Raw genomic sequence first — 19,852 nt, 5'->3', positions numbered from 1 at the left:
CTACTACATCAATAATTATACTTTCTCTATTTTATTGCTACTCCATTTATTGTAATTTTTTTCATTATTTTATTTATATAATTTCAATAGTATTTCTAATTTCATTTTGTATTTTTCCTAACAAGAACATCTCCAAATAGTGCTATAAATTAGATTTATATTTTAGAAGCGAGCCGAAAACTTCTCCAATAGAGAGATGTAGAGGCAATATAAAATTACATTCTTTGGGAAAAAATGCAAAAAAGACATAAATTTATATATTTTTAAGATCCACGGTATACAAAAAGTTAACATTCTATTTGCACCCAATTTTTTTAGATCTTTCTATTGGAGAATAATTTAAATTTAAACTCATCAGAATGTAAATGATGATATAAAAGTGATTTCAAAAATATCAATTTACATACAATTTTACATTATTATTGAAAATGCTCTAAAGATAAAAAGAAGAAGAAGGATGGGGACTCGTTTGCTAATAAGAAATCAGGTTGGAGACTAATTCTTCAATTTTCCCTATAAAATGGGAGAATCCTTTCTTTGTTTTGTTAACTTAAGAACAGATACTGAATACCTACAGCCAATCAAGTGGGACCCATCTTCCCAACGTCATAATCAAAGACCAAGAAAATTTCCCCTGCATTTGCCTTTCCCAAATTCCATACTCAAGATTACCGTGAAATGTAATTCCCGTCAAAAAGCTAATATTAATCGAAAATGGCGACCTCTGCCTTCAAATCCACTACCAGGAGAGGCGGAGCTGAATCCAAAGCCCCACAATCCACTGCAACCAAACGACGATCCCATAGCGTTAGCGCCGTTTCCCGAGCACCCCACGGCCGTCAACTCGATAGAAGCAGTTCGATTTCTGATTTTTCCTATAAAAGAGATAACCCTCTTTTCTCTCCGGATAATGAAATAGAAAACGACAATGAAAAAATTGGAAATAGAGGTCAAATTGCTTCTATTAACGGTTCAGCGTCTTCTTCGAATTCGATTAATGGGAGTAGTATTGTTAATGAACAAAGAGGGCGTTCGGTGACGAGAAATTCTCATGGTGGCGGTGGTGTTAAGAATGGGATCGGTCGCAGCCTATCGCGAGTACGAGGTCGTTCTGTGTCCAGAGGTCGCTATGGAGGAGGAGTTTTCGAGGTTTGGTCTTTCAAATACTTTCATGTGATGCTCTGATTATCACTTAACGGAATAATAAAATAATAGCGCAATAATAACGTGATGCTGTATGATAATTTTATGGTTGGATTTTACAAACTGATTTGATAATATCGAATTTAACTGGTCTTTTTAAATGCTGTTAAGATTTGTCTATTTAACTAGTTGTCTTGTCTGGTTAATTCAATGTCTAACAGAGTTGATTGTAATAAATTATGGCCAAAATGAAGATGAAATTGTGGTTCTTCCCCAACCAATGTGCTTGTTTAGGATTTAATTAATTATGATAAGATAATTTTATGGTTGGATTTTACAAACTGATTTGATAATATCGAATTTAACTGGTCTTTTTAAATGCTGTTAAGATTTGTCTATTTAACTAGTTGTCTTGTCTGGTTAATTCAATGTCTAACAGAGTTGATTGTAATAAATTATGGCCAAAATGAAGATGAAATTGTGGTTCTTCCCCAACCAATGTGCTTGTTTAGGATTTAATTAATTATGGTAAGAGTGAGGTTGATACTTGTGTCATATTCTCCAAGGAAGAAGATAAATGAGACTTCTCTCCATGTCAATGGAATGTAGCTACAGTCAAAATAGAGTGTTTTTTGTCCATATCACTTTTGTTTTTTGTCCATATCACTTTTTAACTGCATAATTTGTTTCTATGACAGAGTGCAAAGGCACATGATATGGATACATGGATGGATGCTCGAAACAGAAATGTGAAAAAACAGATAGGTAACAATGTGAAGAAAACTAATTCAGTTAGAAGTGAGGGTGATACACAGGCTCATGTCAAGAATGCACGACTAACTATGAACCAGAATCAAGCTACTGATTGGTCGGAAGATGATTCTGCTGTGAGAACGGTTTATGTTCTTTTTAATATATAGTCAATACCTCGTGGGCAATTATTATAATGACTTAGTAATTTGGGCATTTTTACACATTTTCAGTGTAGTTTTCAAATTCCAAATGTGGATGACGGAATTTCAACAGGTTCTTTGTCAGAAGCAGAAGAGAAAATGGTAATGACTGTACCTGAATAAACGAAAGTGAGCCTGAAGTATGTGCTTTAAACTTCCATGACAATTTAGATTATGCATGTTGAGTTTGTAGCCTTGCTTCTTTATTGCTAGTTTGGGGAGTAACTTTCTTCAGTAACTGAATCATTTTTACAAGCGCTTCCATATTCTTAAGGGATCCATGTTATATGATCACGTATCATACTTTAGTCATTTGAGTGTGATCCGTGGAATGATACATAAGGTCCTCCATATAGAATCCTAATCCCGTTTAGGAGAGTCGCTTTCTACGGTTTCTACCCTTACAATACCTTATCATAACCGAGGGATCCGCCCCCACACCCCAACTTATCTGTGTCTAACTTGATGGTTTAGTTGATTCAGATACTGGTCTAGGCCTATCGGCCTATCCCCTCTGCTCCATCAACTAGCCCCTGTATACAAAAATATGAGCCACCTAATCAACACATACTTATTTTTTTTTCTATTTATCATCTTTGCTCTTTTTAACAAGTCTTGTCTTCCAGATTTAAGTTTCTGTGATGTATTATATTATTCTATCGATTTTCTTTTCATTGCTATCAAATTTCAGGCTTTTCAAGGGAATAATATCAGTACTATCACAGCTATAAATGCTGCCGATGTGCCTCCAGACTTAGTAAACCCTGGTGATATTGAAATGATCCTGGACATCAGAAAAGAATATGCCTTAAAACTTGAAGAGGTTATATTCAATCTTCCACCTTTTGCCTTCTTCCGATTTGAGAATATATTTCTATTCTGGATTGCTAAAATTTATCAAAATTCAACGTTGCAGTCTGAAGAACGGGCAAGAAAACTTCGAGCAGATCTTGCTATTGAAGAGCACCGTGGGCAAGAGCTGGGTAGGATTCTCAAAGAGATAATTCCCGATCCAAAGACTTCTAGTGCTCTGAGATCTCGTCGAGGAAGAAGAGTAGGCTATATTTGCTCATTGTTTGTTCTTCTTTCCGATATAGCTAATTTGAAAATAAGCTTTTCAACTGCACATTCAATGGAACCCATAACTTTCTCCTACTTTTTAAACATGCGTTCTTAAAATAAATAAATAATCATTTTTTCACTTGGAAAAATCTCTCCCAAACAAGCTCTAAGTCTTCCTCTGGAATGTGAAAGATAAAATGCCCCTCTTAGATTTGAGTTTATTTTAGAAACCAAGCATGGGGCTACATATATCTAGTTGTGTTACATACCATACTCCTCTTGACAATTTGGAAATACAAATGATTATGTTTTGTACAGGATTTGAAATCTACAATAATATTTTTTCCATTTTGTGTTTGGGAGTTTAAAAAATGAGGTTTGAATAGAGTGGTTGATGAGCACCAACGTCAATTAGGTGCATTTAGTGTCATCCCTCTTTCTCTCCTGTCCCTTTTTGTGTCTCTCTTTATGGGTGCTGCTCTCCTCCTCTTGCTCTTTTTTCTTCTATGTTATGTTCTGGATCTTTGGACCAGAATGTTGAAATTAAATCACACGTGACCAATTACGCTGTAGATATGCCTGCATGATATCCATTTGAGAAAATAAGCCTTAGTCAATTGACAAACCTAGCTACTTGGCTTTCAATCTTGTGTGCCACTCTACGCTTTTTCTGAATTCTACATCTAGGATATTTCATTATTTTTTGCGGATTTTTTCTTAAAGAAAGGGGGTTTATATGGAAGGAAAGAAGAACTTACAGGCATTATACCATTAAGAGATAATGGATTCACATGTTGCAAACTCGCAATGATGAAGATCTATGTGAGATATATTTCACATAAGAGTTGTTAAGTGTGTGCTTAGCATAGATTTGTGGTGTGAGAAGTCCTTTTCAAAAGTAATTTTTGATGAAGGCCTTATCGAAAATTTTAGTGTTCAAATGTGACTAGTTCTTCCATGAGAAACAATGGAAATTTTAAGGAAATAGTTTTCTGAACTTGGTTTTGTGAAAAGTTGTTCCCAAAAGGTACTCCTACTTGGAAAGTCATCTTTAGAATCTGGGAATTCTTCAAAAGTCCTTATTGAAATCATAACTAAATTGCATAAATTTAAAAACATTTTCACCTCCAGTTCTTGAGCTCTACAAAATTCCTCCAAACATTACCGGACTTTTCTTGCTGAGAGGTTAACCATTTTGTATCATTTAATCTGTTAGCATTGTGAAAGAACTTGCGTCGCGAGTACACCCCAATGTTTTTCTTGTTTTCTATCTCTTCTTAACATGATACTTCCAAACAGTGACAAATATTTCTTATCCTTAAACTGGGAGGATAACCATTGGGGACCATTGAAGTGTTAGCATAGCAAAAGAACTTGTGTCGCAATTCCTTGCATTTCTTTTTTGAGTTTCTGACTAATGGTAGTTGGTTTGTTTCCTTCTCTCTATCTAGCCCCTCCTAATATGTCAATGACTCTATTAATTGCAGACAAGCAGTGAACGAAAACGGATGTCAAAACGTCTTACTGAAGAAGCCTTGGCATATTTTGATGAATGTGTGTCCTTATCAACTTTTGATAGCTCTGACTTCTCAGCATCAGAAGACCCATCTTACACCTCATTTGGAGCTATTACCCCCATTGGCGATGCTTTATCTTTACAAAAAAGTAATCTAAACCCCTTGTCCTCAAATGACCATGGCAGTGGTCTCCACCAAAAACAGGTTCCTCTCTCAACTGAATGGTGGTTAATTTTCCATAGTTTACATCAATATGGCATGCTTATTGACCTGATGTAGTTGTTGTTGTCTGGAATCCTGATAGATTTTACACATGAACTAATCATTAAAGCACATCATTGATCCTTACGGACTTGTCTTCATACTTATGCTGAATATCACAGAGATAATGGATCTTCTATGCTTCTTAATATGTTACTTTAGCATGTCGAAAAGAGAGAGATTTGAAAAGTTATACTGCGTTCATTTTCTTCTCTCCGTTTCTGCCTTCTCAATCTTCCCTCCTCCCAATGGCAGCAAGTGCATTTCTATATTATATTCAGCTATATAGTATATAGAGTATATGAATTCCTCTGCATCTGTGTGACACATTTTTGTCATTGAGCTTACTTACGTATTGGTATTTTCCATTGCCTGAGGTCATCGTCTGATTTGTCAGTTAAGGGAATGTGATTTTGATGGCGGTTGTATGTTATAGCTGTCAGATACCAGAAACTTACGTAATGTTTTGTGAAATTTTAACTGAGTCATCAAGATAGTGGAGGTAGCAATGAGACAAAAATCTCCACAACTTGACGGCTGGAGTTACATGTTTCATTATATGTTTTTAGTATCCTAACGTTTGGGAATATGATGTTGTCAGGCTGTTGACACTGGTATTCAACTGCAGACCACTCACTAAAAGCTTATTCTTGATAGTGAGTTCTGAACCTGTTGATGCTGGCATGCCTTCAAAGATCAACCCATTTACAAGCTGACTTGTTCAGAAACCAAAAGATAGTCAACTCAGAATTTAGATCACTCATCCAAATTCATCATTTTGGGGTTGATCCAGGTTTCTCTGTGGTTCACATTCACTCTGCTTTCTAATATTTGGGAACATAAAAAAAGGAACAAAACCGCTTGTTTTACTGACGACGTGTGACCCATATACTCTTGAACTTAATAATTTGAAACTGTTTGTTCTTAAAAAAAGAACAGAGTGTTTTAGCTGAATCTGGTTGACAAGTCAAATTTTATAGGCCTATTTAACTATCACGATACTGAATGAAGTAGTACCGAAATTTAGGATTCCCACTGAACTTAAGGATACTAGGAGTAAAAAAATTATATATTCTTGAGATAAAAGTATGCTAAGCGTATAAATAGATTTTAGATGCTGAACAAGAGGGCCAGTGGAGCCATTCGTACTAAATCCCCAAATACCTGCTAGAAGCACATTTGGTTCAGGTCTGAGATGATCTCAAAAAATTGAAGTTGCCAAAAAGAGCTGAGAGGTGTAAGGTATTGTATAATTTTCTAATTTGATAGCCTATTGGTATTTTGGCTTGGGCAGCTATGTTTACTTAATCTTTTGGTAATCTAGGTCTTAACTGGTATATGTAGTCTGAAATCTAAATTTATTTTCCTTTAATCCTATCTTATTTTGCTTTTTCCCTTTTTGGTCTCTAGTTCGCAAGAGGTTTTGCTTACTGGGTAACTGAATATATTTGGATCTGCCTTTCACCTCTCCTTTTACTCAGTGGCAGATTTCATGCATTACATATCCCTCACCTTTTTGATGAAATCCAGACGTTTGTTAACTTGTCCTGGAATTATGTTAAAGACAAAAATATGCTTATAGTTCAAAAATGTATATTATGAGATTTTGGGCAACATATTGGTTCTCTTGCATTCTTTTCGTTTGTTTTGTGCTAATATTTCTGGTTATGTAAAATTATCACAAACTATATGTGACGTTTCTTCCTGGGTAGTTAGATCAATAACTTGTGATGGGAGCAATGATGGCACAAGTAAAGCGTAACAATTGTATTGCATGGTAGAGTTTTCTTTCATCTTACTTTTACCATTATTTGTTCTGTAGAGTGAAAATTGCCTCAATTTTGAGCTTTCAAAATGTCTGCTAAAACTTTTTCCTTCTTAGTGTTCCCAAGTTAGAAATCAGAAAGGCATGCTGACCCTAATAAAAATACCATCATTTTACACACTGCATCAATGGTTGATTCAGTCAGTGTCTGATCCAGATGTATTGTACTCAAGAAGCATTTTCAAGAAATTCAAGGAACTGTCTTTCACAGTTCATTATGATTACAAAATCAAATGAGAAATCATGATACATTTTTTTTTTTTTTTTTTTTATATGATACTTATTTTATCATCATTTTAAATCATCAATCACACCATTGTTTCCTTTTCATTGTTTCTTACATAGTAATAATGTGCAGCCCCTGCAAAGCTTCGAGAACTCTGCTTTAACAGCCCACAGTAGTAGTGATGAGCCAATAAACAGTCAAGAATATCGGTTCTCTTTTGCTCATAAACAATTAGAACATGCTGGAACTCACCGAGATATCAAAAGTTACATCGAACATTTTGGGAGAGATATTCATAACGATATCGACTCAGAGGTTACAGAATCATACTATGATGCTGGTGAGTACAATTTACAAGGCCGCACTGAGAGCATGTTATGTGACAGGTTCTTCTTTAGTAACAGAATAGAGTCTGGGAGCCTGCTTTTATGTGGTGGTGCAATCTCGTCTTCTTCATTTTCTCTGGTAATCTAATGAAAGATTTACGTGGCTGCACCGGAAGTTTGTTTTTTGCTTTTATGTGGCAGTGCAATTCAGTTTCCTCTGCTCAAGTAATCTCGAGGGAAAGAGGTAGAGAATTATTCAAGCGGACAACTTGTTTATGTATTCATTTTTGGGTTGCTTTACCTTGCTCAAGTGGCTTGTTCGTGCAAATCAAGGTTACGAATGATTGTACAAAAGTAGTTTTATAGGTGTATCCGATAGAACTTGAAATAGAAGGTATCCAGATTCATGAGCTGTTTTAACGTGTCTGTCAGACTATTCAACGGCTACATATAATTCTATGCCGAAGTTGCGAAATTCTCCGTCCTGAACCTAAATAGCAAACGAGGTAAGAATGAGAAATATAGTCCTGCCCACACACACACACACACACGAACCTAAATAGCAAACGAGGTAAGAATGAGAAATATAGTCCTGCCCACACACACACACACACACGAACCTAAATAGCAAACGAGGTAAGAATGAGAAATATAGTCCTGCCCAAATCCCCCCCCACCACACACACACAGAGATATATATATATATATATATGCACTCGTTTGGTACCTCCAGTGGCGGATCCAGGAAAAAATTCAATACGGGCTAATACGTATAAAAAAAAAAATATTGCACATAAAAAAAAAATATATTACTCAATTTTTATTTTTAATCGACATTTGGGCTGAAGGGGCGGGCTGGGCCGCTCATGGGTACTTCTAAAAAATCTAATTTAAAGTCAAAAATTAATTTTAACTGCACATTTTACAAGATTCACAACTTTTTAATCATACGATTGTTACTTCATATGTGGGCCAAGTGTAAAACATCAAAGAACTCTTTTTTTATTTTTTTTTTCTTGTTTGGTTGAAGTTTTAATTCGAAGTGTTCGAAAATATAAAAAAATAGAAAGAATTTTATGTACTGTTGTAATAATTAGCATTCCATTCCATTTTTGCGCGTTTGAGATTCAACAGTCTTTTTTACAAGATAAGATATAGATCCCTATTAGTAAATTTTGCACAAATTGTCAATTGAGAGTGCGATCAGTTTTAAATTAAATAAATTTAACAATAAAAATAATAAAGTATCCCTTATCATCTTTCGGACTCCTACTTGCTCCCTCCCCCTCTTCTCATCGTCCATTTTTCATCTCCACTCTCCTTCCACGATTTATAATAAATCTCTAGAAAAAATTGGTATTATTTTTCCCTTCTCTGAATTACCAACCCCACTACATGGCATGACACCTTTCGCTCATCCATTCTGTCCACCCACCTAGACGCGATGCCTTTTCTCATTATCATCTACCGGTCTTTCTTATCTACCTCATGCAGATCTACATGAGTTAGAGGTCGACTTGAAATAAAAATTATAAAATAGACAAAAGTACGAGAAAACTGAAAAATAAAAATTCTTCCAAATTTGCTCTATTTTCGCTGAAGTGGATCTCTTGGGGTGGAATAAGATTGTTACATTTGCATGAGAAGAAAGGGACTTGTCCTGTATATTTATCGCTTAAAATTCTTCCAAATTTGCTCTATTTTCACTGAAGTGGATCTTTTGGGGTGGAATAAGATTGTTACATATGCATGACAACAAAGGGACTGGTCCTGTATATTTATTGCTCAGGTCTTGGTGGGTTCACCTGTAAATAACTACAAAAATGAGGTTGTTTATTATAATAAGCCTCCAAATGCATCCTTAAGTTCCTCATCTCCAAACGCAGAATCTACTGACAATTTAACCACTTTTCTTCGCCTACATGCCTACAATTTAATTAATTAATATTGGGTTTTTCCCCTCAATTTATTTGAATTTTTAAAAAGACAAAAAGAGACTTCCAGAATATCACAATAAGTTGAACAAAGGCAATCGGTGGCGTGGCTGTGATTTGAGCAGGTTGGCCAAGTGTTCACACTTCCTGGTAAATTTTGGTTCAATTGACCCAAACTTTAACGCTACCCCAGGGTAAACATAGACCCTTTATAATAAACTCCACAATTTTAAGATGAGTATTCATAAAAAGTATTGCTACATTTATTACGCGCTTGGCATGTTCGACTCGACAAGAACAATACAGAGAGAATACATGAGATACTTGTCGGTAAGCTCGGCCAAACAAAAATAATAAATAAATGTGTACAGATATTGTCGGTTGCGTTGTCCGCTAGTTAGTATCCAGTTCAGCACACTGACTATTCTCTTAAATACCCTAATTATTTGTTTAATTACATTGTTTATACTGTCAAATATTACAAATCAAAAACGACCGAAACATTTTCTCCTCCTTTTCCTATATAAACACCAAACCAAAGCTATTTTTGCCATCTTTCACACAGTTCATTTGGTAAACAACTTTAGTTTACCAGAAAAGAAGTTTTTCTCTGTTGATTCTTCACCAAACCACCAATTTCTCTCTCTCTCTCTCTCTCTCTCTCTCTCTCGTACACATTTTCTACTGTGTCATTCTAGAGAGAGATCGCTTCAAAAATGAAGAGGCCCCATCCACCTTCTTATTCATCTGCTTCTTCTTCTTCATCTTCTTCTTGCATCAATTCAACAAAAACCCAAAAAAAATCCCAGCCTAAACGTGTTAGACCCAAGAAAATTCAGAATGCTGCTGCTGATTCTAATAAATCAAGAAGCTCCATTTTCAGAGGTGTCACCAGGTAATTAAATTTATACATATATACACTTTTACAGATGGAATAAACTGAAATTTTCACTTGCATGCTTGTAATTATTTCTATATATTAATCTTTTGCTTCTTTTTTATTTTTTTTAAAAAAAAAATTTAAAAATTAACAGGCACAGATGGACCGGAAGGTTTGAAGCACACCTGTGGGATAAAAGTACATGGAACAACATTCAAAACAAGAAAGGAAAACAAAGTTAGCATCTTTAATATTTTTTTCCCCTTTTCTTTGTAATTAATAAAAAATTCAAGTGAAAATGAAATCAAGAGATCTGTGATCTTTGTTTAATAATTAATAATCTTAGTTTAATTATTAATTATCTCTTATACAGTAATGAATTATGTCATTGCCTCTGAATTCTTGTTATTCTGAATGTATCTGTTGTGTTCTTGATGATGATCCCTGTCCACGCATTTGTCGCTGCAGTCTATTTGGGTGAGTTCAAAATCTGCTTATAATTAATTTTCTGTTCTATTTTTATTTTGGGCAATTTTTGATTACTTTACTCATGAAAAATTAATCGAGTATACTACTGTTTAATTGTTGATATTATTTTAACTTAGGTGCATATGACAATGAGGAATCTGCGGCTCGAACCTATGATCTAGCTGCCCTCAAGTATTGGGGACCCGGTACTCCCATGAATTTCCCGGTAATCGACTTGATTTATTTTTTGCTATCGACTATTTTAATTGAACTGACATTTGGCATTCGTTCATTGTGTTTGAATGCACGAATGTGAATTTAGTGTTTTCATAGCGTTACATGTGAGTCGCTCGTGCCTATAAAAGATCGTGACACAAGCATTACGTGTGCATTTAATGTTTTTAATTAACTTTCGATGACAATGCAGCTTGAGATGTATTCGGCTGAGACTGAAGAAATGCAAAAAATGACAAAGGAAGAATACTTAGCATCGCTTAGACGACAAAGTAGCGGATTTTCGAGAGGTGTATCTAAGTACCGTGGTGTGGCAAGGTAACAAAATGTTTCATGTGAATTTTGCATTCAAGTATTAGATTCTTAGTATTTTTTGTGGACTTTGTTATGCATTGCACACAAAATGTGTTGAGTGGGAACCAATTTTATGTTCATTTTTATCATGGGTTTGTGGATTATTTTTGGTGTGCTGAGGGTGGAAAAAATAAAAAATGTGACACTTTCTTGAATCAAATAAGTGCCGACCATTTTTTGAAAAAGAAAGGTTTGACCATTTTTTGTTGGAATATAACAGGCACCACCATAATGGTCGATGGGAGGCTCGAATTGGACGTGTTTCTGGAAATAAATATCTTTATTTGGGAACTTTCAGTAAGTTCTCTTATCAATATACTTACATTTTTGGACGGATATATGATTGGTGTGTTTTGAAGATAGCATTCATTTATTATTCTAACGGAAGAAGACAATTGAACTCAGACTATCCTAGAACGTGATATTGGTTCGACATAAGTTTGAAGGGTTGTTTCGTGTGCGATAATTGGGCATAAATGAAATACAAAGAAGACAACTCATATTAGATTAAATAAGTTTATTTGAGTAAATTAATTAAATATATACACACACACACACACATACATATATATATACATACATACAGCTTGTTTGGGAGTGATTTTTTTGATCAAAAAATTGATTTTTTGATTGTTATTTCGTTATTTTAGCCGTCATATTTGACTTCTTCTCTCACAAGTAAATCCCACTTTTTTCCAACGGTAAAAAAATCAATTATCAAAATCACTCCCAAACAGACAAATTTGAAGGGTTGTTTGGGCATAAATGAAATATAAAGGAGACAACTCATATTCGATTTTATATATATAAAACTCCCCTTGAAGTTAATGAAAATTACAGAGATGCGCTCTCTCGTTTTAAAAATTACAAAAACTTCCATTAGTTAACGTAATTTCATATTTTGCCATTTTCTTCTATATCCATTTTCATGAAAAAAAATAAAAGAATAAAAATTGTATGAGTTTTAAAAAAGTTCGTTTTCATCTTTTTGCTCAAATGTGACTTTTAATTAGCTTTACTAATTTATTCTAAAACATTTATTTTATTTATGTAGATTTTTAGATATTTGCAATCGTATTTGTAAAAGAGTAACTTTTGTAAAGGAAAAAACTTCATATTTTATAACAATATTTATAATGATAAATAAAGGAGTAAAATGAGAGATATTTAATTATTGTTGACACATGAAAATATGTTACGAAAAATAAAATTGAGGGGAAGTTTACGTAATTTTTGGGAATATAATAGTTGTCTTTCTGATTTCAATTGGGATAAAACTGAGATCTCGACTTATACAATCTCTGAGGCCCGTACGAAAGGATAGTCATTCTTTATAAAATTGAACATTCTTCTTTGAGGGGCTGCACTTTCTTATTCTATATTTCCCTTTGTTTATTTGGGTGCTAAGTGACCAAATCCAATCCCCTAAAGAGTTAAGCAAATTTCATAGACCCCATTTGGCTCGATTCGGCTAGGCCCGACCCAGCTAGAAAACAAGGGGAATTAGGATCCCCAGAGCTCAGGCTCATAGACTTCTTCTATTTTTCCTAATGTCTGTCTCAGAGCTTGTTCTGACTTAATTCACTTGACACTTTTTGGGCTCGAAAATTAGTAACAAGAGTGGGAGAAGGGCAAAAATCTTTGACCGCTTAAGATATGCTTTAAACTCGATTTATTTAAAATATTCTACAAATTTCATCTTAATTAATTTATATTTCCTTCTACAATTGAGATTGGTGTACAGTAATACTTGCTGTACACCTTTACACCCCTCTCACAATGAGGGGTCCACAATTATAAAATTCATGTAGGTCCCCTTACATTGTGAGAGGGCTGTATACAAGAAGCTTTATTGTTTCTTCTATATCTAGGCTTGGGATGTTGTCAGATATTTAGTTCACTATACAAATTTATTATAAAATTTTTCACTTTAGTTTGTACAATAAATTAATATATATTACCCAAATTCAAACACTTGCTATAGATTGCAAGTACTGATCTAGCCATTATGCTACCATCACTATAAAGGGCAAGTCCATCATTTTATAAATTCCTAGATTTTTATTATCAACATTTCCCCCTTCGGCCCTCCTTAGAAAGGTTCGAGGAGGTTCGTGTGCTGCTCAGAGTGTTTGGTAAGATATGTTGTATGATGTTCGGATAGTATCCGTTTACCACAGTTTTTCTTGCTTGCATAGCTTTTCGAGTTCAAAGTCAACAGTGATTTTATACCTTCGATCAATTGTGTTGATAAATCAACGTGCGAGGTACTAAAAGACCTCTAATCAAGTGATCAATAGAATTTCGACCACCTTTTGGTTCACCTAAACATTACTTGCACGTGGAACACATTGTTTGGTGCAAATGTCATTCCCATAAAAAGTCTAACAATCGTCTATACTCTGATGGTCAAGTCAACTACTTAAACGAGATAGAATGAGTTTAACGAAGATGGATGAGAGAGGATTTGAGCTGACCCAATCCAATTGACAACTAACATGGGACCCCTTCTCCATGTTTGTGCCACGTAATTTACAGATATAAAATCATTTGAACCACTTCTAGATTGCTTTACAAGAGAGGGCAAAGTAAATAGAGTTCTTCATGCAATTTATATTTTGAATTCGGTATATTTTAAATTTAATTACATGATTTGCAATTGTTTTGGTTCTTTCTCAAAGGCACACAAGAGGAAGCTGCGGCAGCATATGATAGGGCAGCAATAGAATTCAGGGGGCCTAATGCAGTAACCAACTTCGACATTAGCAAATATACAGACAAGTTGAAAACATTCACACCGGAGGTCAAAGTGAATCAGGAAGATGTCCAAGCAACGAATCAAGAAACTTCAGAAACTTCGGAGGTCGTCCCTCAAATGCAAGGAGACGAAACAATTGATCGAGGAACTTCTGAGCTCGTCCCTCAAACGCAAGGAGACGAAACAATTGATCATCAATACCATCAAGAAGAGGAATACAATCAAATGGTTCAACCAAGTGACTCAAACTTAGAGTTGATTGATTCCATGGACTTGGATGTAATGGCGATGATGGACCCCACCGAAGGCATCGAGTACTGTTGGGACAATCTGTGCTTTGACTTGGACCTCTATTCGCTTCAAATTCCCAACGATCCTCTCGAAAACAATGAGTTGTTGGGATTGTTTGAAGAAAAAGGTTTCGAGGATGATATTGGTTCCATTTTTGACAATTCTTTCGATGGAAACGATTTTCTCCAGGACACAAGGTCCGGATCAAGTGCTGGAAGTAATGGCGTCGAGGCAAATATTTCGGTAGGTCAAAGCGAAAAGGGGCGAGATGCATCAATAACTTCTTCTTCACCACCACCACTACCATCAACAACAACATCAGTTGGTAGCAACATAGAGTAGTATTGTAAGAATTTTCTAAAATTCAGCTCCGGAAACTATTGAAGATTAGCAGAAAACATGGATTAATCATGTGGCTGCACAAACTTTAATGTTTTATTCTTATGAATTACATTTTTTTGGTATTTACAATAAATGACTGGCTCGTAATTATTATGTGAAGAATCATAATCCATTGAATTTATAAACAGAGTCTTGCTTCCTTTTTCGTTTATCTCAAATTATAGTTCCCTGTCTTAGGAAGAGTATAGTGGATTTACTTATTTATAATATATTAAAATATTACATCAAGGGAGAATAATTTTTTAGACGATTTTAACCCCCTACAATTCAATTATTTCAATAATACCTTATTTTTCATTTTTTGATATGTAATATAATTATTGTCATTTATAAAATTTGTGTTATTAATTCTCAATTAACTAACATTTGCATTAATCTAGATTCAATGAATTTTCATTTGATGAATCTTGAATTATATGAATCTAGAGTTATTATAGATAAATTTATTCATATTTATGTATCTAAAAAATTTAATGAATGTTTAAATTTATGTATTAACATTTAATTTTTATGTATCAAATGTAATATAAAAAGATTGTTCATTTATAGTATTTCATCATTACAAAAAATTTGAATCATAGAAATTGAGTTTTGAGAGTACAATTTGAGTATAATTTTCTTTCTCTTAAATTTCTATGCTAAGTGTATATATTTTTTAATTCGTCCGAGACTCATCAAATGCTCCAACAAATTAGTACCAAATATTAATTTTAGGTTACTTATATAACATTTTAGAATAACGTGCAATGCAAGTTCAATTTTGACTAATTTTCTAATATGTCCATATATAATATGCTTTGTTATCAACAAATATGAACTACTAATATTTAAATTATTATTTAATGTAAGAGTGTATTGAGAAAAATGTAAGTAAAATTTATATTTTCAATTATATTAATTACATTTTCATAATCTATGTCACAATAGAAATAAATCTAACTTTACGTGACAAAGGGAGTATTAGTTTAATGTTATTACTATTCCATTTTCATTCTTCTCTTTTATATTTTTAAATTATTGCTTAGTCTTTTATCTTTTGGAGAAAAATATAAATCTAAAATTTTTCGTGATTGATTTCAATAGTGAAATGAATTTTCCAATCTTTTAACTTGTACACTATACCCAACTCCACCTCTGACGACTAAAGGAATTTGGCAGACCAAACTTGGGTTTTCAGGATTTTTTATTTTTCAATCTTAATAAGATTATTAATTCAATGAGGGACAAAAGTGTTTGTCACGTTGTGTTAGTTTACAAAGACAAAGTTGAGTATAGTGACAAATAAGATAAGAAAATTGGAACATTTCTTAGAATAAATTTTGTGAAAATTATTTTTTTTGGAAAATGTGAGTGAAGAAAAAATGTTGTTCACGTACAAAGTTATTTTATTGAGAGAATATGTAATTGAAAATGAATTTAAAGAAAAATGAGAATGTGTACCAAACGTTAGCCAAGTCTTGTGAACAAAATAGGGCACATCCATAAATTCAAATTTAACTCTCCATCAATCTATTCTATTTCTAGGCTCGATAATCATGATTAGAAAATTCATATTTATAATTAAAAAAAAGGGTTCTGATTTTTTGTTAATTGTTTCTTGTTTTGTTTGACTCAGTCACGACTTTTTGTTCAATTTCTCGCTTAAAGGGTCGTACTCGTGCAACTATTCACCAATGATCAAGGATGTTCATACATAATAACATATTGAGTCCTGGAGAATTATCACTATTAAGTATTGATGATTAAAAAATCATTTCTTATGTCCCATATATATAAGTTGCTTTTCTCGTTTCTTAATATTGTTTGAACTATCATAAATTTCTCTTTCTATTTACCTCAAAATTTTCATTTATCACTTCAAACTTATCACTTCAAGTTATATGATTTCACAAGAGATTATTTTGCATAAATTGTATGTATAGAAATGATTGGCGAATGAAGGGTGGTAAAGCAAAACATGGCTACAATGAAGCTTATGAGACTAATTTGGACGAAGAGAGGAGAGTACTACATCTTGAAGGGAGCTATCCCTTTTCATTGCAGCCTTAAACTCTTCAAAGGTAACTTTTCCATCGCTGTTGGCGTCCATTAGGTCGAATATTTCATCTAATTTTCCGGGTTCTGTGATGTCCATTGGAAGGTAATCATCAGGCAATGCCTGCACATTTTTTCCCAAAAAAAAAAAAAAAAAAGGGATAATAAATAATGTGCTGTTGAGAACAATAATGGATTGTGCATTAACATGTAAAGATAAGCAAGAACAGCATTCACCCTTAGCATGGATGCCACTTCTTCCTTGCTGATGCATCCAGACCGATCAGTATCATACATCTGAATATTCAAGAACCCATTCTGTATAAGTTTTCTATGCTCGTGGTTATGGATGAGAAAGGAAAATCTCGATTCTGATAAACAAACAAGAAGCTATCTTGCTGTACTAACAAGTATAGCCCGCTTTGATTAAATTCAGTATTTGTGGCGTCAATGTGTGTGCTAACAAGTCTAACCTTCTTCAACTAATTTGAGTATCGTGCATGTGTACTAATGTGTGTTACCATCTTCGATTAACTTTATTAATGTTTTTTCCGAGGTTTACTGTAACTGTAGAGAGACAGCACCTGGAAACATAGACGGAGCGCATCATCTCCCTGTGAGTATTTGAGACTCGAAAAGCCCCCAATAATTTCCCTCATGTCAACAGTCCCGTCCCGATTATTATCAAACAGGTCGAAGATACGTGGGGCTAGAGGAACTAGTGATGACATTTCCATTGCTTTCAGCACCTCTTCGAATTCAGATAATGTCGCATTATCACCATTTTTACATCTGCATTTTGCCAAAGGAAAATCAGATAACATACTTTGAATAAGACGTAACTCTTAAGCACAACTAAACACGTTCATATTTGGCCTTTATTTGGAGAATATGCGTTGATGGCTTACATTTTCTTGAAATTTATGCTGAGATTCTCAAGTTCCTCTGGCTTAAGATCATAGGAACCTACCAAGTTCTTTAGTTTTTTTGTTCTTAAAGAAAAGCTGCTGCTTAGCACACTAGCCATTGCAGCTGCACGAAACTTACGCCTCGCGTTAAAACTCTGCAATCTTGAAACTATCTCAGCATCCATCTGATCGTGCTTTGCTAAATCCCCGGTCACCCATGGATGCTGAAGAATCTAAAAGAATTCAAAAAAGAACAGTGATCATCCCAGTTCTCAAACGTAAAACAACTTATAATTGAAAAAGTCAAACTAGAAAGTGATTTTTATTTTTTATTTTTTATTTTAAATATCCAGTTCAAGATCATTTCAGGTTAAGTTAGCTGAATATAATGACCGAACTTGATTGAGTGCAGTTGTGACACCTCTTCAGCGCTTGGTCGCATGTCTGGATCGACTTTTAGAAGACTACTGATGAGATGTTGTACAGAGGATGAAATGTTTTTCCATGTTTTCTCATAAAAGCTGAATTGTCCCTGCATTAAAGAATTTTCCATTGGCATTAGATCTAAAAATATAAAGCTTAACTTGGATGACGAGAGAATTTTATTTGATGGCACGTTTGGTATGCTCGACTGGACAAAACTGTACAAAGACAACTTCTGTTCCTTAGTCTTTGTCAAGTTCCATACTAAACAAGTCCAAGGTTTTCAGCTGCAAGAACATACGTTTAGTATCATTTGCTGCTTTTGCTGGGTTGACTGTGCAATGAAAGGTGGATATCTGAAACATAAGATATGAACTGTAAAATCCCAATTTCTTTTAAATTAAATTGTTGCATTGGGAAAATTATTCTTAGTGGTATTAAAAAAAAAAAAAAAAAAAAAAAAAATGGACTCACCCGGAGAGGAGAATATATAGGATTACACCAAGTGACCACATATCAGTTTTGTGAGTGATTTTGGCGCCCGAAAGCGCCTCAGGTGAAACATAATCAATCGAACCAAACAATCCCACTACTGGATCGGTAAAATCCTCCACAGAACTCAATCCAAAATCCATGATTTTCAATGGAGAATTCTTATCTTTGTTCAAAAACAAACAATTCTCAGGCTTTAAATCTCGATGAACAATATTTGCCCGGTGAAGCACCGCCAGCCCCTGTGCGATTTGCCTAACCACCGCTGCCGCCCCAGCTTCATTATACCTTGCCTGAGCCACTATCCTGTCAAATAGTTCACCCCCAGAACAAAGCTCTAGAATCAAATGAACCCCACCACTGTCTTCACAGACATCATGGAGATGAATTACATTCGGATGTGGAGAAACATCTTCAACAATTTTTCTCATCACCAAAAGTTCATTTGTCAACAAAGCATCTGAAATCAAAGCCTGGTTTGAATTTTTCGAATTTCTGGATCCTAGAGAAGGCACAAATGGGCCAAATCTTCTCAAAGTTTTAATCGCAACACCTGTATTTCCTTCACTGCATTTTTTAATCCCTTTTCGTACAACTGAAAATCCTCCCCTGCCCAGAACTTCATTCACTTCGTATTCATCACTAAGTGATTTTCTCGTATCCTGTCCCATGAAATTGTTAGTTTGGGTCAACAATGAGGAAGAAGATGGTTACAATTATATGAAGGATTAAGGGTTTATATTATTGTGGAATTAGGTGGTAATACACGGATTTGCATCACCTAATCAATCTGTTTTTGATTAGTTTATAGCTATATGACGTGCAAATGGCAAGAGATATATTTATATATAAATATAAATACACACAAAAAGAAAAAACCAAGGAAGAAGAGACAAAATGACCGAGTCAATCACAATTATTTCTTCTGATTTTTTGATTTAATTTATCGTGTTTAATTTGACGTAACGAACACGATTGCTCGAAAAAAAAAAAAAAAATTCCTGCAAACTAGGCCCGTTTGATCCCCATTGCGTAAAAATGAAAAGGAGGAGAATAGGCCCCAAGACACATCTCCAAGTGATAAAAAGAGAAAGTGGAGAAATTCAATTTTACTTGAGACTGTCGTGTCAAGGGTTCGAATTCTGAAATATGGATTTGACTTTTGGGTAAGTGCAAGTGTACAAGTAGCCTTCCACCCTATACCCTTGGAGGCATAACTTGTGATTTACCTTCCTCACGATACTTCAGAGCAAGGGCGGTGGGGGACCCTTAAGGTTGGGATTCAACATTTCTTTTTTTTTTTTTAAATGAGGGGAATAATATTTTTTAAAAAAATGAGTGGTTGAAAAAGAATGAAAAGT

General features: G+C 34.3%; 3 protein-coding genes across 7 annotated transcripts; 2 read left to right on the top strand and 1 right to left on the bottom strand.

Annotated features, from left to right (window-relative positions):
• Positions 1-566: 566 nt before the first annotated feature.
• On the top strand, positions 567-7,788 carry LOC111384120. 5 transcript variants are annotated; one of them, XR_002700855.1, is made up of 8 exons: positions 567-1,149; positions 1,842-2,039; positions 2,127-2,198; positions 2,788-2,919; positions 3,013-3,150; positions 4,646-4,879; positions 5,538-5,729; positions 7,120-7,335. XR_002700855.1 is itself a non-coding variant. In XM_023008384.1 (7 exons), exons 1-7 carry the CDS (start codon positions 715-717, stop codon positions 5,574-5,576), a joined length of 1,248 nt encoding a protein of 415 aa, XP_022864152.1. In that variant the 5' UTR covers positions 567-714; the 3' UTR covers positions 5,577-5,857. The 5 variants fall into 5 exon arrangements, 4 of the variants coding, with proteins under 4 accessions (XP_022864152.1, XP_022864144.1, XP_022864129.1 ...); XM_023008384.1 differs by lacking the exon at positions 7,120-7,335 and having other exon boundaries at positions 5,538-5,857; XM_023008376.1 differs by lacking the exon at positions 5,538-5,729 and having other exon boundaries at positions 570-1,149; positions 1,842-2,030; positions 2,139-2,198; positions 7,120-7,788.
• Positions 7,789-9,795: 2,007 nt separating this feature from the next.
• LOC111384111 (AP2-like ethylene-responsive transcription factor At1g79700) lies at positions 9,796-14,779 on the top strand. The gene is made up of 7 exons (XM_023008351.1): positions 9,796-10,142; positions 10,282-10,364; positions 10,596-10,604; positions 10,733-10,821; positions 11,023-11,147; positions 11,404-11,480; positions 13,865-14,779. Exons 1-7 carry the CDS (start codon positions 9,964-9,966, stop codon positions 14,572-14,574), a joined length of 1,272 nt encoding a protein of 423 aa, XP_022864119.1. The 5' UTR covers positions 9,796-9,963; the 3' UTR covers positions 14,575-14,779.
• Positions 14,780-16,464: 1,685 nt separating this feature from the next.
• Positions 16,465-19,289, bottom strand: LOC111384104 (calcium and calcium/calmodulin-dependent serine/threonine-protein kinase-like). The gene is made up of 7 exons (XM_023008341.1): positions 18,474-19,289; positions 18,301-18,355; positions 17,998-18,108; positions 17,577-17,809; positions 17,253-17,460; positions 16,906-16,965; positions 16,465-16,792 (listed from the first exon to the last, which is right to left on the bottom strand). Exons 1-7 carry the CDS (start codon positions 19,160-19,162, stop codon positions 16,616-16,618), a joined length of 1,533 nt encoding a protein of 510 aa, XP_022864109.1. The 5' UTR covers positions 19,163-19,289; the 3' UTR covers positions 16,465-16,615.
• Between the last annotated feature and the right edge of the window lie 563 nt (positions 19,290-19,852).

The sequence above is a fragment of the Olea europaea genome, chromosome 3 (genome assembly GCF_002742605.1).
Source record: "Olea europaea var. sylvestris chromosome 3, O_europaea_v1, whole genome shotgun sequence".
In the NCBI taxonomy this organism is placed as follows: domain Eukaryota; kingdom Viridiplantae; phylum Streptophyta; class Magnoliopsida; order Lamiales; family Oleaceae; genus Olea; species Olea europaea.
This window is presented reverse-complemented; position numbering and strand designations above follow the sequence as displayed.

Bases quoted from the DNA above. Each gene is read 5' to 3' on its own strand.
- LOC111384120 (XM_023008361.1), top strand. From the start codon at position 715: ATGGCGACCTCTGCCTTCAAATCCACTACCAGGAGAGGCGGAGCTGAA. The intron at 2,040-2,126 runs GTTTATGTTCTT...ACACATTTTCAG, and splicing joins ATGATTCTGCTGTGAGAACG to TGTAGTTTTCAAATTCCAAA. The intron at 2,920-3,012 runs GTTATATTCAAT...TCAACGTTGCAG, and splicing joins ATGCCTTAAAACTTGAAGAG to TCTGAAGAACGGGCAAGAAA.
- LOC111384111 (XM_023008351.1), top strand. From the start codon at position 9,964: ATGAAGAGGCCCCATCCACCTTCTTATTCATCTGCTTCTTCTTCTTCA. The intron at 11,148-11,403 runs GTAACAAAATGT...GGAATATAACAG, and splicing joins AAGTACCGTGGTGTGGCAAG to GCACCACCATAATGGTCGAT. The intron at 11,481-13,864 runs GTAAGTTCTCTT...TCTTTCTCAAAG, and splicing joins TCTTTATTTGGGAACTTTCA to GCACACAAGAGGAAGCTGCG.
- LOC111384104 (XM_023008341.1), bottom strand. From the start codon at position 19,162: ATGGGACAGGATACGAGAAAATCACTTAGTGATGAATACGAAGTGAAT. The intron at 17,810-17,997 runs GTGTCACAACTG...GAATTCTTTTAG, and splicing joins TGCGACCAAGCGCTGAAGAG to ATTCTTCAGCATCCATGGGT. The intron at 17,461-17,576 runs GTAAGCCATCAA...GGCAAAATGCAG, and splicing joins AGCATAAATTTCAAGAAAAT to ATGTAAAAATGGTGATAATG.